The 17,495-nt window shown below is 40.7% G+C and overlaps 1 protein-coding gene across 1 annotated transcript in view; it reads right to left on the bottom strand.

The window, feature by feature from the left end:
* Positions 1–5,813: 5,813 nt before the first annotated feature.
* The window catches only part of GLB1 (galactosidase beta 1), a 67,778-nt gene continuing 56,096 nt past the window's right edge, over positions 5,814–17,495 (bottom strand). The window contains 2 exon segments of the mRNA XM_036760008.1: positions 5,814–6,501; positions 14,558–14,785. Coding sequence (XP_036615903.1) covers positions 6,262–6,501; positions 14,558–14,785 — 468 coding nt within the window. The 3' untranslated portion in view covers positions 5,814–6,261.

Consider the following 17,495-nt stretch of genomic DNA (forward strand, 5'->3'; position numbering starts at 1 on the left):
GGAGATGAAAGACAGTCTACCTCCCTTAGTATAGCTAACCACAATGTTCCTGCCCCAATCCTACACCTATCACTTTTTCTTCACACCTACCAAGACCTCTTCTTTGTTGTGTGTCAGTAAAAGGGGTCTTGCCTTCTCAAAAGCTGATGTCTTTCTCACTGAGGTCACTGGCTTTACTGAGGTTGCCAGTTGACCCACTTTGTTAACAGTTACAGGAGTTGCTCTTGTTAATAAAAATAATAATAATTTTGTTCAGAGGGCTATTTACCTCAGTTTACCTTTATTAATTTTATTTGCCACACCTGCCTAGCACCAATATGCTGGTTTGGAAAAGACAACTTTAGAAGCTGGGACAGCTCAACTCTTTAGGAAGAGAACTCCCAAGAAGCAAAACCCTAGTGGCGAAATGTGGAAACTAAGTGTTTGGAGTTCTCGGAAGTGCTTCTTCATGCATTATTTGACAGATTGCCGGGAATTTGTCTTTGGACTTTTGGGTGGGGTCTATTTCCTGATAACTATGAGTAACCCCTGCCACTATACCATCCAAATAACAATGAAGTCTTGAAAGACCACAGATTATTGTGGCAAAGGCCAATATGGGGGGAAAGTATCATGGGTATGGGAAGGTAAGGCCTCAGCTTTCAACCAAGAAGTATTTTAAAATCAAAGTTTTCAATCATTGTCTGGAAACTAACAGCTTTCCTCTCAGCTTATGTGCTACTGAATATTCATACTGACTGTCTCTTGTACCACAAACTTGAAAAGGCCCCCACATTGACTAAAAAAGGGGGCTTTCAGAATGACTCTTTCTTTTCAAAATGGAAAGAGCTCATAAGGGAAGAGCCAGAGAAGGCAACACACAAGTGTCTCCAAATTGGTGCCCTGTAGGGTGATTAACAGCCCCCTCCTAAAGGCAAATGCCCAAACTAAGATGGCTGATGATTCTACACATATAGGATTTCTAAGAGCAAAGCAAAGGGAATCATCTTTTTTTAGGGATGGGGGAAGGAAGGCTGTGTGACAGTAACAGAATCTTTATTTCAGTAATCACTTTTCTCAAAAGTGATTTCCTGAAATTTAGAATTTATGATTTTTTTTGTTCAGATAGGCCTAACATAATACAGAATACCACAACCTTCTTGAGTTGCCACTGGGGAGAACAAAAACAACTCTTTACAACAAATTGCATTCCTGCGCATTTATCCTTCAGTCTGAATCACATCAATGGCCTGGAAAAGCAGAAGCACCAGAATTTTAGCACATCTACGCTTCCAACAGCATAGAAACCATTGACTTTAGCACCTACTTGGCAAAAGCAATTAGTGAAAGTAGAAAGTTACCAGACAACATGATGCCTGACTCTTGCTCTCAGGTGGGCTTCTTTCTCCACGTGGTCCTACATTGTTTACCCCAACAAGGTGACTTTCTGAGCAGTGGCCTAGGGAATTTCAGTCTCTTTCTACGGGATTACGCTCCAGGGTTGCTCTTCCAAAATGAATTTACCTTAAAAAGATGACAACCAGAGGAGTCATAGCAGCAATTTCTGGTAGCAAAGCACTGGAAACAAAAGTAGGTGTCAATCTATGAGAGGAATGGATGAATCACCTGTGATACACAAGACATAGTGGAATATTATTGTGTAGTAAGAACTGGTGAATGCAAGAAATTCACAGGGGATGGGGAAAACTATGGGAAGATTTGTGTGAAATGATGCAGAGAGAAATGAGCAGAACCAAAAAACAATATTCCACAATTACTATGATATAAATGAAAAGTTCTACACTAAATGAAATTGTCAAGAATATTAGAGTGTCGTTCAGTCGGTGGGTGGTTAGACTAGATGGCTTCTAGGGTTTCTTCAAGCTCTAAATCTATGATTTTATGTATCTTGCCCTGATCTTTCCCAGCTTCCAGTCTTATGTCACCAGCTACTTTTGAACATCTCCAAAGAGATACCCCACAGGCACCTCAAATTCAACATGTCCAAAACTGACTTCCTTATCTTCCCTCCCACATACCTCCTCTCCCAACTTCCCACTTTCTGTAGAGCATGCTACCATTCTTCAAGTCCCCTAGATTCCATACCTTGGCATTGTCCTAGACTCTTCTCTCTCCCTAGCATATCTATTTAGTGGCCAAGTTTCATAGATTTTACCTTCGTATTTATCTCCTCCATCCCCTTCTCCCTACTCACATGGCCAAATTCCTAGCTGGGGGCTGCTGTGGGTTGCCTTTTCTTAGAATGTAATTAATGGGGTATTGCATAACTCCTACTACCACCTTCATGAAGCTGCTGCCTCAATCCTCCCTGTTATCTATTTTGAGCAATTAAATAGTCAGTGACCCTGTTAGGATCATTGTTAAGGACAGATACAGTGGAATGAATGTGGATTTGGATATAGCCGACCTGGGGCCTATTCCCAATTCTGCTCGGTAAAACCTATATAACCTTGGGCAAGTCTACGTGAAATCAAGTCAATGTGAAACTTGGGTTTCAGACAGAGTATTTCTCACCCACACTGTCCCTTGTTAAGTACACAAATGAGTAACATGTCAATAGCAGTGATGACTGAATCACAGTGCCAAGGTAGTTACAATTTCTTTGAGTTTTGTCCTGCAGAAATCATTAATACACTAGGGCTTTGAAAAAGTCTTCATTTACATATGCAGATCATGGTGCTTTAGAGAAACCTTTTCAGGTGGCTTCCTAAAGCTCCTTGTTTTGATCTAACTAGGAAGAGGTCATTTTATAAGCATACAAAAGCTTGGTAACAAAAGACAGAAGTGAAGACTACACTGTTTATGCAATACCTTAAGCTATAAATATATAATATATTTAATATTATATTATATAATAATTAATAATAATATAAATATAAAAATATTGTGTTCTTTACCTGTCATACAATAAGTGTATAATAAATGCTTGTTCACAGTTGAGTGACGATTCAAATACTGAGGTTTTTGCTAAGCAATAGCTCAAAGACAGATGACAATATTGGAGCTAAACAAATCTTTTCACATAAGCATTGCCACTGAAGGTAGGGTTCCCCCCACCAAGGCAATCAGGGTTAAGTGCCTTGCCCAGGGTCACAAGGCTACTAAGTGTAAAGTGTCTGAGGTCAGATTTGAACTCAGGTCTCTGTTACTCCAAGGCTGGTGCTCTATCCACTGAGCCACCTAGATGCCCCAAAGCTAGGGTTTTTAATCCTATATTTTTCATTCTGGGCACATAGCTATACGACACTCCACAGAACTATAGAAAACCTCTATTACATAACTATTACATGAAACACCCATTTGCTAAAAGGGGCGAAAGCATGTGGTTCATTAAATCAGATGTGGTAAATTGGCAGGCAAAACAGTCATCTCAGACACTCATGAAAATACCTCCTTGCAATACCTTCTGCAAAGCCAAGGTATTCCACCTAGCCTGGCATTAAATGATCAGTCATTTTTCTGAGTGACATTTAAGCATGTTCACAGACTCTCAGAGCTGGCAGGGTCCCCAGAGTCCAGCTAATCCAACCTGTGCCTGATCGAGAATCTCCCCATAACACCCATGACAAAGTAGTCATTCACAATTCTCTTAGAGGTCCTCTAATGATGGAGGTTCTCTACCTCCCAAGGGTTCCCATTCTATTTCTTTTTTTTCCCTTCTCCAGCCTATTTTTTTTTCATTTAAATTTATTTATTTAACATATTTGGTTTTCAGCATTGATTTTCACAACAGTTTGAATTACAAATTTTCTCCCCATTTCTACCTTCCCCCCCACTCCAAGATGGCTTATATTCTGGTTTTCTCCCTTGACCCTGTCCCCTTTCGAAAGTGTTTGCCGTTCTAGAATTGGTTCAGAGCCATTTTTTATAGGTTTTTGGAGGGACTCGGTAACAGGGCTCACTCTAGTCCCTGCTTACCAGCCGCCATCTTGGCTCCGCCCCCCCTCTCCAGCTCTCCCATTCTATTTCTACACAGCTTTGATTGTTAGGAAGTGTTCCCTTCTATCAAATCCAAATCTCCCTCTGCTACCCATTGTTGATGGTTCTGCCCTCTCGAGCAAAACAGAATACATCTAACCCCTCATCCACAGGACAGCTCTTTAAAATGTTTCAAGACACCACTCCTCCCTAAGACTTCTTTATGATAAATCTCTACAGTTCCTACAAGTGAGCCTCTTACAGCGCCTTTTCAGGTCTTCTCACCATCCTAGTTCCCATCAGGACAAATTCCAGCCTATAAATATTTTCCTAGTGTAGTCCCTTTACCAATAATACCTCATTGTGATATGGAGGCAACACTGGGTTCTCAAAGTCCTGGCCTGCATTGTTTAAGTCTGGAAGATCCTACCAAGTAAGACATAAAGACCTGGTGATGGACATGATGCCTATCATCAGAGGACCAGCCATGGGACACAGTTGGTGCTACAGGTCTGTCACCATCAAGGTGGGCTCAGAGGAATGAATTTTGTTGTTTAGTTGTATCCAACTCTTCATGACCCCGTTTGGGGTTTTCTTAGCAGAGATACTGGAGTGGTTTTCCATTCCCTTCGCGAGCTCACTTTACAGATGAGGAAACTGCGGCAAACAGGGTTAAGTGACTTGCCCAGGGTCATATAACTAGTAGGTATCTGAAACCAGATTTGAACTCAGGTCCTCCTCACTCCAGAACCATAGCTCTGTGCACTATGGCACCACCTACCTGCCCCTATGAATTTTTCTAGCAACTCACAAAGATCATCTCTAAGTTGTATCAGAGTTCCAATACTCAACTAGTCAATGGAGTACCCACATTGAGTAAATTACAGGTGTCTGAATTAACAAAACATTATGATCATTGACAATAATATCTAGCATTTACATTTTTTTGCAACATGGCTAATATATTTTGCAAGACTTCCCATGTATAATTGATATCACATTGCTTTCCTTAACGGGTGAGGGAGGGGCTGGAAGCAGGGGAGAGAATTGTCAAAATAAAATATAATTATTTTTTAAAGAAACCTTTCCACGTAACTTCCTAAAGCTCTTTGTTTTAATATAACTACAAAGAGGTCATTTTATAAGCATATAAGAGACAAAAGAAGTAAAGACTATACAAGTTTATGCAATACCTGAAGTTATAAACAAGGTTTTCTTCATGTTTATATAAATGCCCGATTTTTAAAAAAATCAATAATTAAGGTCTGTATAAGGTTTTTATAAAAGGTTTTATTATCAATAAAGTTTTAAAGGGTTTTAAGGTCTACTTAAGATGCTTTAAAAATATTATTTGATCCTTACAACAAACCTAGGTGGTAGCTGCTATTATTAGCACCATTCTACAGAAGAGAAAACTGAGGCAGACAGAAGTTAAGTGACTTACTTGTCCAAGGTCACACAGCTAGTAATTTGCTGAGGCTGAATTTGAATTCAGGTCTCCCTGACTCACGATCCAGTGCTCTATCCACTGAGCAACCTCGCTGCCACAATCATTTTGTAAACACCTTTGTAAAGTAGTCAACATAACTTATCTCACTTATCTCAGTTGTTCCAAAACAACTCTGCAAGGTAGGTGCTATTATTGTTTTACAGATAGGGAAACGGAGGCAGACAGCAGTTAAGGGGCTTGCCCAGGGTGACAAGTGTCTGAGGAAGGACTTGAACTCAATCTTTGGCACTCTATCCTCTGCACTACCTAGATGTATTCTTTTAATGAATACAAAATCCATCAAAGACGACATCACGGGAACAAACAACTGGTGAATCTTCAAATAGAAGGCAGAGAAACAAAGACCCCAAACTGTTACTTAAAAGAAAAATAATTCCAAAACACATTGATGAAATAAGTAGAAATTTTATTCAGGGAACACAATTCTTCCCTGTAAATAAATCAGAAAAATACTTCAGGCAAAAGAAAACACTCTGGGTGTGTGCTTTCTTATCCCATTACCATGATCAGTGATATGAAACATTCATAGGGCGCCCACAGGGTGCGAGACCCTGTAGAGGCAGTAGGCACTCCAGGGTTCGTGTCATTGTTGGGTAGGCTTGGTTCTTTCCCACAGGGAGCTTACGATTTTAATTCACAAGGCAACAAGTAAAACCAACCCTAACAATTAATATACACGCATGCACAACCACACAAACACACGCAGAGGCACACACAGGATTTTCCAATCAGCCAGGGTAAAATTAGATTTTAGGCCAGATTCATTGGGTTCTATACAAAGTCAAAATTCCAAGAAGGTGGTCCTTCTGAAGGCATCATGGACCATCCAGCCTTCAAGATGAATTGACCACCTCATTCCCTGAAGAGAACAGGGGTCCATCAATCTCAGGCTTGTCCACCATCTCCACAAAACATTTCCCCTGGAAATTACATGGAGATTTCTCCAGTTCCAGCACAGTGATGTTGTTCGGGACAGATGTGACCAGGATGTGTCTTGGAACATACAAGGTGAACTGGGGGCCCCGAGCTGGCCAGTAGCGGCCAAGGTTGAAGCCGTTGATCCATACCTGTCCCTGGAGGAGAGAGAATGGACAGTGTCAAATTCTACCCAAGAAGTCCCTACCTTTTGAAGGGCTGATGCTGCTGGTGATAAGGGTCTCTCAACCTGGTCATCACTGCCCATCTCTGTGCACCCAAATGTACTTTTTTCCCACAAAGACAGGACTTGAAGAAGGGCATGAGGTGCCCACATGAAGAAAAACTCTAGCTGCATAGCCAGGCTGGGGACAAGGCTGTGAGCAAGGCATCCTGCTGATGGCAAAAGCGTCTGAACTATACCACCAAAAAATAAGTGAATGTGTTTGGAAAGTTACCTCGACTTCAGGTAAACAACCAACCTCAGGAGCCACCAGGTGCCAATACAAAGAGGACTAACTCTAAACAACCCATTTGTTTTTGAATGTTACTCCCTGTGTCCTGGTGACTGTCCTCTAGCGGTTCAGATGCTCCCCCCTCCCTGGCTTTTCTGTGCCCAAAGAGAGTGGAGAGTCTCCCTCCTAGGAAGACCAAGTCAAACTTTCAGACTGAGAAGACATTTTTTTTATTTCCTGTTCTCTCTACCTAAAAGAGCTCACAAGCCATACATTTAGAAGGAAGATCCATACATTATCTCATTTAAGCAACAAGATATCCCTGTAAGGCAAGGCTGACAAGTATTAAAATCCCTATTTTACAGATGAGGAAAATGGAGGCTGAGTAAGGTTAAGTGACAAACTCCTAGAATAAAGCCATCTAGGATCAACTGCTTCCACCTCCTCTCCTTCCGCTTATTCTCAATCATTTGCATCACTCAACTGAAGCTGCCATCTCCAAGGTTACCAACATAGTTTATTTCCTTTGTAATCCTGGGTATTTTATCTTACATATTTAAAGATATAACTCAGAAGAGGTCCACGGGCTTCACCAAATTGCCAAAGGGGTCCATGACTCAACAAAGGGTAAGTTAAGTAACCCCTGTTCATCAATCAGCTGCCCTGGGTTCCATGCTGGTAACTCCCATGTCTACATGTCCAGCCCTGGGCTCTTTCCTGAATCCTGGGTCACCAACTGTTCCAACTGTTTGATTACCTCCAAAAGGAGGTCCTGTTGACATCTCAGACTCAACATGTCCCCATAAGCATCTCTCCACCATGTCTCCCTATGGCTATTGAGGGCACCACCATAATTCTAGTTACCTAGCTTTGCAATCTCAGGCATTCTCAATTCTTCCCCTTTCCTTTCACCTGCATTCAATCAATTGCTAAAACTCAGTACCTCTAATGGAATGCTTTCCATCTCTATCCTCCTCCTTCTCCACCCAGAGCCAAACTGGTTTCCAGTCTCCCTCTTTCCAATCTTTCCTCAGCACAACTAATAAGGTGATCTTTCTAAAGCTCAAGTATCATCTTGGTCGGCTCTCCCCCAAACAAACCCTTCAGTGACTTCCTAATGTCACCAGCATAAAGTATACGCTGATCACTTATACCCCTTCACAATCTGGCTCCCACCTCCCCTAAAAGGTCATTTCATTTTACTCTTCTTCACACAATATGCATTCCATTTACCACCATGTTTTTCCCCAAACTTGGTTCTTCCAGTTCCCATCTCCATCCCCCATGCCTGGAAAGTTCTCCTTGCTCAATTCTCCGGCATCCTTTATCACTCAGATCAGGTGCCACTGCGTACAGGAAGCAAGCCCTTCCTGATCCCCCTGGTTAGCAGCACTCTGCAATTCCTCAGACTATCCATAACTGTTTGCACATTGCACTCTCCAGAAGAATGGAAGCACCTTGACCTGTTCCTCATTCTCTCTATATAGCCATAATTCACAGGCCTAGTGCCTTATACGTAGTAATCTCTTAATAAAAAACGTATTGAGTAGCTAGTGTCAGAGGCAGGCCTCAAACCCAGTTTACCACGAAGTCCAGATTCTGAATTCTTTCTCCCAGGAGCATAAGAAAGGTTGCCTCTGCATCCCGGGCAAGGAGCAGAGGGGCGGGGGTGGTACATCTCTCAAAGTAGCAAATATCACCATGGTTACCTGTCCTAGGAAAGTCAATGATCACATCATTTACGTGCCAATGAGGGCTGAGAAACTGGTGATTAGAAACTGGCTGTTGGGGCTCAGTCATTTAGAAAAAAAAGGTTAGTTTCACAGTTTGAGGATTCTGAGAAGTATTTGTCTTGCTTCTACAGGAGGACATGCTATCTTGATCCATGCTGAAAAGGTGTGCATACTGACAGCTTTTATCACTTTAAAAAATCTGCCAGTGGCTTGTTTTTGCAATAGTAGGGGGTGGAGGTGCAAGGGAGAAAGAGCAGTCACCCCACTTTTTCGGTCAAGAGGAAAAGACCTCTGTGAAAGGAGACTCAGGGACAGAATGATGGGCATCTTCTCTGGGTTATAAAAACTGAAGACTCTGCTTCGGCTTACATTTTCAGCATCATTATAAGCAGGGTTGGCTAAAGGCAGAGTCTGTGCCTGGCATCCCATCTCTTTCCTTTCCAGTGACCCTCTCTCATGATCATATAAACTTCAGAGCTGGAAGGGTCCTTAGAGAACATGACTTGGGATGAGAACTGAGGGTAAGCATATGAGACGAGCCATCCATGGTCATACAGGAAGCAAGTAGCCTCTCCACACAGATCCCATGTAGACACACATGTAAACATGCCCTCCGGCAGTCTGGTGAACCCTGCTCAGAATAATGTGCTTAAATGCATGACATAAGATACACAAGACTGCAAGGGAAAACAATTATATTGAAATAAAGATGGAAGTTTTTCTCATCGCAGTTCATGGATCTCCTGAAATCTATCCCTGGATCCCCGGAAAGCTATCCATGGATCCAAAGGGTCCATTGACCCCAATTAGGATTACAAAGGAAACCAATACATTTATCCTGTGTGTGTGTGTGTGTGTGTGTGTGTGTGTGTGTGTGTGTGTGTGTATGTATGTATGAATGTATATACACACATATGTAAATATATACATACATATATTATAGAGAAAGACATACACATATATACATAGACACATACATATATACACAGATACACAAACAAACAAAGTTCAAAAACAAGTTCACAGGGATTCCAGACCCCTGGTTTACAAATAAGATTCCCCAAGTCATGACTCAGGGTTCTAATTCGCCAGTGTGACCCTGAGTCAGTCACTTCTCCTCTGGATGCCTCAGGGTTTTTCAAAAGTCATTTTTATAAAGAACTTACTACGTATGTGTCAGGCACTGTCTGTAGTCAATAACTGAGGCTAAACCAGGAGTGGGGAACCCATGGCCTCAAGGCTACATGTCTAGGTCCTCAGGTGTGCCTTATGAATGAGTCTAAGTCTTACAGAAAAAAATCCTTCTATTAAGGAGACTTGTTCTGGGACGTTTGGATTCAGTCAAAGGGCCTCACTTGAGGACCTAGAGGGCCACATGTGGCCTTGAGGCCGCAGGTTCCCTACCCCTGGATGCCTCAGTTCCTTCATGGGTAAAATAGATTGGTTTCTTAAGTCCCTTCCAGCTTTGGCAGCCTGTGATATATCTAAGAGTACTTCCAGTTCTTATTTTTTTCTGAATGATTCATCCCCCAAAACCATAAACTTGCACTAAGACTTTTGGGACACCTTGTATTTGTCAACTAATTTTTTTTTATTCAACAAGGTGATAAACTTCAGCCACCATTCAGCTGTTCAAATGAATGTTCATTCCAGGAAATATCTGACCTATTCTTGGCTGATAAGTCTACGAACTTACAGAATCTGACATTTGGAAGGGACCTCAGAGCCCATCTATTCCTACCCATGCCCAAACAAGAATCCCTTGATATCACAGCTGACATGGGCTCTTTGAGCCCAAATCGGAGGCCCTCTCGTGAGGAAGAAGTACCCAATACCTGCAAAGGTAACCCCCTTCCACTCTAAACGTTAAAAAGTGTTCCTGACATTGAACTGAATGTGCCTCTGCAATTTCCACTCACTGGTCTCCTCCCAATTCTCCTCCTGGTACCTGGAAGTAATCCCTCTTCCAAACCACAATCCTTTAAATACCTGAACCACCCCTCCCCCCAACACTTCTCTCTTTCATACTAAATATACTGTTTTTCCATCTGACCCTCACATGGTATGGATCTCAAGGCTCTTCACTATCATAGATGTTCCTCCTCTGGACACTCCTATTAGCATCTTCCTAAAATACAATGCTCAGAATTGTGAACCATACTCCAAAGGGGAGCTAAACAGGGTATAGAGTTCAGCAAAATTAAAAATCACCACCTTTCTAGGCCCAGACACTATGTCTGTCTATGGAGACGGCATTGAATTTATTGGCTACCGTACAGGATCTCCCCAAAGTCTCAGTGCTAAGACTTTTGGGACATGTATTAGAGGCAGCCATAATGTGGGACAGAGAGAGCTGGTCTTGGAGTTGGGGTAACCTTGGTTTAAGTCCTGCCTGTGATCCTGGGTAAGCCACCTAACAGTTGCAGAGTGGGAGCCAATCCTCACTGTCACCAGGAGTTTCAGGGAGAACTTTGGTGCAGTGACAAACCAGGCATCAAGAGGCCCAAAGATGAAGGATGCTCCAGCTAGAGCAGTGATGACTTGAGATGCAGAATGAAATACATTTTTGGACGGTCAGGGGGACTTACTTTGATTAAGCAATATTTACTGAGGGTTCTTTCTCTCTCTCTCTCTCTCTCTCTCTCTCTCTCTCTCTCTCTCTCTCTCTCTCTCTCTCTCTCTCTCTCTCTCTCCCCCTCCCCCACCCCTCCAAGAGGTGGAAGAGAGAAAATGAATGCTTGTTAATTGAAAAATGTTTAAAAATTTTTTAAATAGAGGTAATTTCCTCAGCAGAAGTGAATTAAACCAACGAAAATCACAGATCTGATTTTTTTTAAAAATCACATTATTCATTCATATTCAATTTGAAATCCACTAAACCCACCAGATCTAACCACATCTTCCCCATGCATCACTTGAGAAGCTGATTTTTTTGAGTCCAACTGTAAGACTTCTCATTTATCCTTATTCAATTTCATCTCGAATCCAACAATATGACTTTCCATTTCTATCCCTGTAAATGCATGTGAATATTCATACACGTGTGCATATATCCATGAATAGCCATGTGTTTTGGACGTATATTGTATATACTTCATGTGTTTATATATACATGTATGGCCATCTAAATACACCTTTCTGTGGCATATGTATGCATAACATACAAAGAGGTAGCATACAACTATGTATTATGCACATGTGTGCAGAATAAATGTAAACATGTTTATTTTACAAATGCATATATATATATATATATGAACCTAAATGCATACATACATATACATTATATATTTATATACATACCACTCATGCCTATTTATATATGTGAATTCATATACAGATATAAATATACAGCACACACAAATTCCTATATATTTATACACACACACACACAGAGAATGCAATGGAATTGCATTCGGCCTCAGGCCATCTCATCTCTTTATTTACCCCAATGCCTTTGCACACTGCTCTGCCCACAGCTGAACTGAACTTCATTTGGCCTAAGACAAAGAATCATGCCATGACGATAGTAGTTCTTCACCAGGCATGAGAACCCACAAACAAAGGGCTCCCAAGGCCTCCACCTGCTAAGCCAAGCTTTATCTTCCCCATCTGAAATGCTGATTGTCAAGATAAGCTGGAAAAGAACCAACTGTGTGGGCAGAAGCTGGTAACACTTTTTTTTATCTCCTTCCTGGCCAAACTTCCTTTCAGAGATCATCACCTGCCTCATCAAAAATGGGGAGCTTTAATAGAAATTCTGGATAAAAAGAATCTAGACTGAGAGACTGCCAAAGAATGGGCATTGCATCTGGAGCCAAAGAGCCTGGGTTCAAGGCTGGGTTCTGGCATTAACTGCCTACCTATAGGACCTCGGGCAGTTACATCACCCATCCAAGCCTCTGCTTCCACATCTGTGAATTAAGGAGGCTGGATACCAGGACCTCGGGTCACTTCCAGCTCTAAAGCAATGCCTCTACAAAAATGCCAGCCTTTCTGAAGAGGTGATAGAAGAACGAAGGCAAAATCTTCTTGCTTCTAGCTATAACACCAGTGCTAAGTGCCACAGAATGGCTAATGTGGGTGCCACTGAGTATCTTATGAAATACAAAAGTACTGGCAACTTCAAAAGAATGAATCCAAAAACATTTTAGCGCAAGAAACTGCCAGTTTAATCACCCATGTAAATCTTAGCCTTCATTTTTTATCTCATTGCTCAACCTTACCAGTTATTTCATTCATTAAATCAAAGTCATTTTTATAGAACCACAGTGGCTGCCGAAGGGGGTGGTAGGGCGGGAGAGGGATGGACCAGAACAGAGGAGATGGCTGCAGAAGGATTGGGTCAATCTGATCAGTGTCTGGAGGACAAATGGACAAATTACTTACATCCCAAGATGACACATCTCAAGAGTTATAAAATTTTTAAAAATAAACAGATTTCAGAGGTCACTTGGTCTACCCGCTCTCTTCTTCTATCTCTTAGTTTTACAAATTCAAAAATGATTAACAATTAAATCCACACTCAAAGGTTAAAGGCAGTCTGCTCCCATTAAACATCCTTTTCATATTCTTTTCTCACTTTATTTTTTAAAAGTAATTCATATTTGAAGGAAATGCTAAATTTCAGTCTAAGTTTAATAAAAATCAAGATGTATTTTTTCTCCATCTAAGTTCAAGGATCCCCTCAGAATCTAGCTGTGGACACTGGATTAAGAATCCTGGCTTTTCAGTAATCATTAAAACAATTTGGTACTAGTTACAAAAAGAGGCTCATCAATCAGTGGGACAGATTAGGCACAAAATATACAGAAGCAAATAAGCCCAGTGTTTGGCAAACACAAAGATCTCAACTACTGGGCAAGAACTCACTATTCAACAAAAAGTTGGGAAAACTAGAAAGCAGTCTGACAGAAACGAGATATAGATATGGACAATTGGGATTGCAGAAAATTAAAAAGCTTCTGCACAAATAAAACCAAATAATGACAAAATACGAAAAAATGAAGGTAAATGGGAAAAATTCTTGTAGCACGTTTCTCTGACAAAGGTCTCATTTCTAAGATATTTAGAGAATTGATTTAAATTTATATTAATAAGAGACATTCCTCAATTGACAGATGGTCAAAGGATATAAAGAGGCAGTTTTCAGAGGAACAAATCCTGGAAAAAATGCTCTAAACCATTAATAACTAGAGAAATGATATTTAAAATAACTCTGAGATCAGTAAAGCTAGCCAAAATGGAAAATAACCAGTGCTGGAGGGGTTGTGAGAAAACAGGTATATTCATTCATTGCTGGTAGAACTGGCAATTGATCTAGTCCCTCTGGAAAGCAATTTGGAACTATGCCCCAGGCACTAAAATGTATACCCTTTGACCCAGCATGACCACTGCTAGGTCTATACCCCAAAGGGATCAAAGAAAGAGGAAAAAGACCTATATATACAAAAATATCTATAGAAGCTCAGTTTATGGTGGCAAAAAAGTGGAGATTCCAAGGAGATGCCCATCAATTACGATCTATGTTATGGAATACCACCATGCTGAATGACATGAATGAATGACAAAGAGAATGGTTTTAGAGAAACAAAGGAAAACTTGCACAAACTGATGCAGAGTGAAGGGAGCAGAGCCAGGAGAACAATGTATACAATAACAATTTTGCAAAGACAAGCAACTTTGAAAGACGTAGAATTCAATACAAGGACCAACCACAATGCCAGAGGACTCTGGACAAAACCTATGATCTACTTCCTGATACAGAGGTGATAGACTCAGAAACAAAGAGACAAATTTTTTAGGGGGAGGGAGGACAATGGGGGGATGACGGAAGGGTGTGACATGGCCAAAGCAGGAATTTGTTTTGTTTGTTTTCAGTGGGAAGAGGAAGGAAAATTTGAAAGTAGATTTGAAAATAAAATAAAATTTAATTTTAAAAGGAATCTGTTTTAAACTAATACTGACAACATATACAGATCCCAAAGACTACATATGGAGACACCCAAGCCCCAAGTAGATCATACCTTGGTCCAATTGGTAAACTGGATATAGGTGTCCTGAGGCAAGTCAGGGATTCCATCAGGAATGGAAAACTGACCAACATAGAAAGATGGGAGAGTCGAGTTGGAAGCATAATCACTGAATGTTGCATTGGTGCTCAGATAATGCTGCAGTGCACCCTCCATATCCAGTGGGAATATCAACCAGTCTGTGAGTATAACTGACCCCAGGGTTAAATTGGAAACCAGACCCTAAAGAAAAAATTAGAGGGGAAAACAAAAAACAAAAATCAGATGCATTAGGAAGAAGGGACAAGTCAAAGTCTCAGAGTCACATGACTGAATCCATACACAAAAATGTCCTGTGAGATAAATTGGAATTTCTGTGTGGTGCAATGGCTAGAACCAACCTTGAAGCCAGGAAGACCTGAGTTCAAGTGTTGCTTCTAATGCACACTGGCCGTTTGACCCTTAAATCTCTTAACCTTAGTCTTCTGGGCACTTCTCTAGAACCATACAGTGCAGAGACTGCTAAACTGCAGTTCCTCCTCTGGAAGCCCAGTAGACCAATGACATCACAGGTCCGCTCTCTACCCCCTAAGGAATCTAGAGCCCACTACATTCCTTTCCTGCAGGAGGCACTCAATAAACATGCCAATCAATGAATGCATAAGACTGAACTCTGTTTGGTTTTGGAATATGTGGTATCAGTCAACCATAAGGCAATTTGTTAGGTGTCTCTTATGTACTAGGCACTGTGCTAAAGGCAAACAGTCTGTACCCCTGTGGATTTTTTGTCCTGAGAGAGGAAACAACATATATGTCTGTGTTTACACACAGACACATATAAACATATACAAAATAAATAAAATAGATGAAAAAACTAAAAATATACAAACAATATATAATTGTATTATAAATATAAACACACAAGGATATTGTATAGAATATATAATATATCATTATAACAAAAGTATAAATATATTTCTAAATATTATAATAGAAACAATACAAATATGAATATATACAAAATGAATGAAATAAAATATATCATTCTATTTTAAATACAAGACATACTTCTGTGTATACATATATTATGAATATATTTATAAATATAATAGAAACTGAAATAACAAAATATATAAAAAATTACTTTTTCTATGTCTTATCCGTAATCTAAAGGGCAGGGACTGTCTTATTCATCTTCCCAAATCCAAAACGCCTTGTGCCCAGAATACACCATGCTTATTAATAAAAATAATAATAATAAAAACCAACTCACACTTCTATAGTATTTTAAAGTTAATGGCAGTGATCTGTCATTCAACAAGCACCTACTATGTGCCCATGCCAAGGGTGCGGGTATACAAATACAATGCATGAAACAATGCCTCATCTCCAGGAGTACAGCTCACCAGATTGCTGGAACTCACCTTTATAGAGCTCACTAAGCTTTCTAAAGAGCTTTATTATTTTTAATAATTCAAGGTTTGCGAAGCACTTGACATACATCCTCTCGTGTGAGAACCATAACTACTGTGTGAGATAGATGCTACCACTATCATCCTCATCTTACAAATGATGAGATCTCAGAAAGGGTGAGTGACCTACCCACAGTCACACTGCTAGAAAATGTTTAAAGCAGGATTTGAACCCAGGCCTTCTTGGTTACAAATCAGCATTTTAAGCACAACACCAAGGTGTCTTTGTTAAAAGGATGCTTTGTTAAGCAACTCAGGAAAGCCATGTGTTTTCAGGTAGAATGTGAGCTGGTGTAGGCACAACCACAATGGACTGGCTTCCTTCCTTTGCTTCCTTCCACCCTAATATTTAACTCAATAACAGGCTGGGGATTCTGTAATCACTGTTTAACCTTCCCATTATCTTAAGGGCAAAATAAAAATTTCAGAAACAAAACACTTTCAAGGCAGCAAAAACACATGTTCCCCAAGTCAACACTGCAAGAAGGGTAGTATTTATCTGATTTAGAGGGTAGGTTCTTTAATGCTGAGCAATCTTAGGATGGCCAGGATGCCCTACCAACCTCATGACCCTCCACTCCAGTCATTAGAGAATGAAAAAATGTCCTGAAGCTAGTGTTTCTCAAGTTACTAGATAGAGACCACCATGTTTTGTCAAAAGCTTGCGTGGCCATAATAACAGGAATTCAGATTAGGACAAAATGCAGTAGAGACCATTTCTGGTGTTGAGACTCAAGGAGGGCCACCTATTTTATGGCTTATCCGCTCCATGCTAGCTGACTTGGTTTAGCTCTAAAATGGAATTCTCTTCACATTTAGATGATTTTGCAAACCCAATCCTTATATGCAAGAAAATCTTTGAGTCTTACACAGGCAGCTGACTTGGAGTCAGCAGCTGTGGGTTCAAATCCTAGCTTTGCCACTTTGCCACTTCAGGTCTTTGGGCACCTTCTCTGGGCTTCAGGTCCCACATCTGTAAAATGAGGGAGGTCAGGCTTGAAGTAATAAATCTACCATCCTTTGGCCCATTCCATAAATCTGAGAACACTGCCAGGACTTCCATTGGAGTGGATTTAATTATGCGTCTGAACTCTGCCTCTGAGGACTCATTATGGCTTAAAGTTGGCCAGCATGGTATGGGAAAAGTGCCGTGCACATGGAGCCAGAGAAGACCTGGGTAATTCCACCTCTGACACATTATACTGAGCAAATGACTTAACTTCTCAAAGTCCCAACTTCCTTATCATTGAAATGAGGGGCTGGTACTAGATGCCTAGTACGCAATCCCTACCACCTCTAAATAAATGGTCATCTTTCCGCACACACACGCAAAAAAATCTCTCCATTATATTACTATAATTTACTATAACATTTGCTTTATTAGGCTGAAATTAGGAAACAATGCCATGTTAACCCAACGGGGAGGCAGAATAAGACATATTTTTTGATCCTGGCCAATGTTTGCTGACTATTTTTGTAGT

Source organism: Trichosurus vulpecula, chromosome 5 (assembly GCF_011100635.1).
Source record: "Trichosurus vulpecula isolate mTriVul1 chromosome 5, mTriVul1.pri, whole genome shotgun sequence".
Lineage (NCBI taxonomy): Eukaryota > Metazoa > Chordata > Mammalia > Diprotodontia > Phalangeridae > Trichosurus > Trichosurus vulpecula.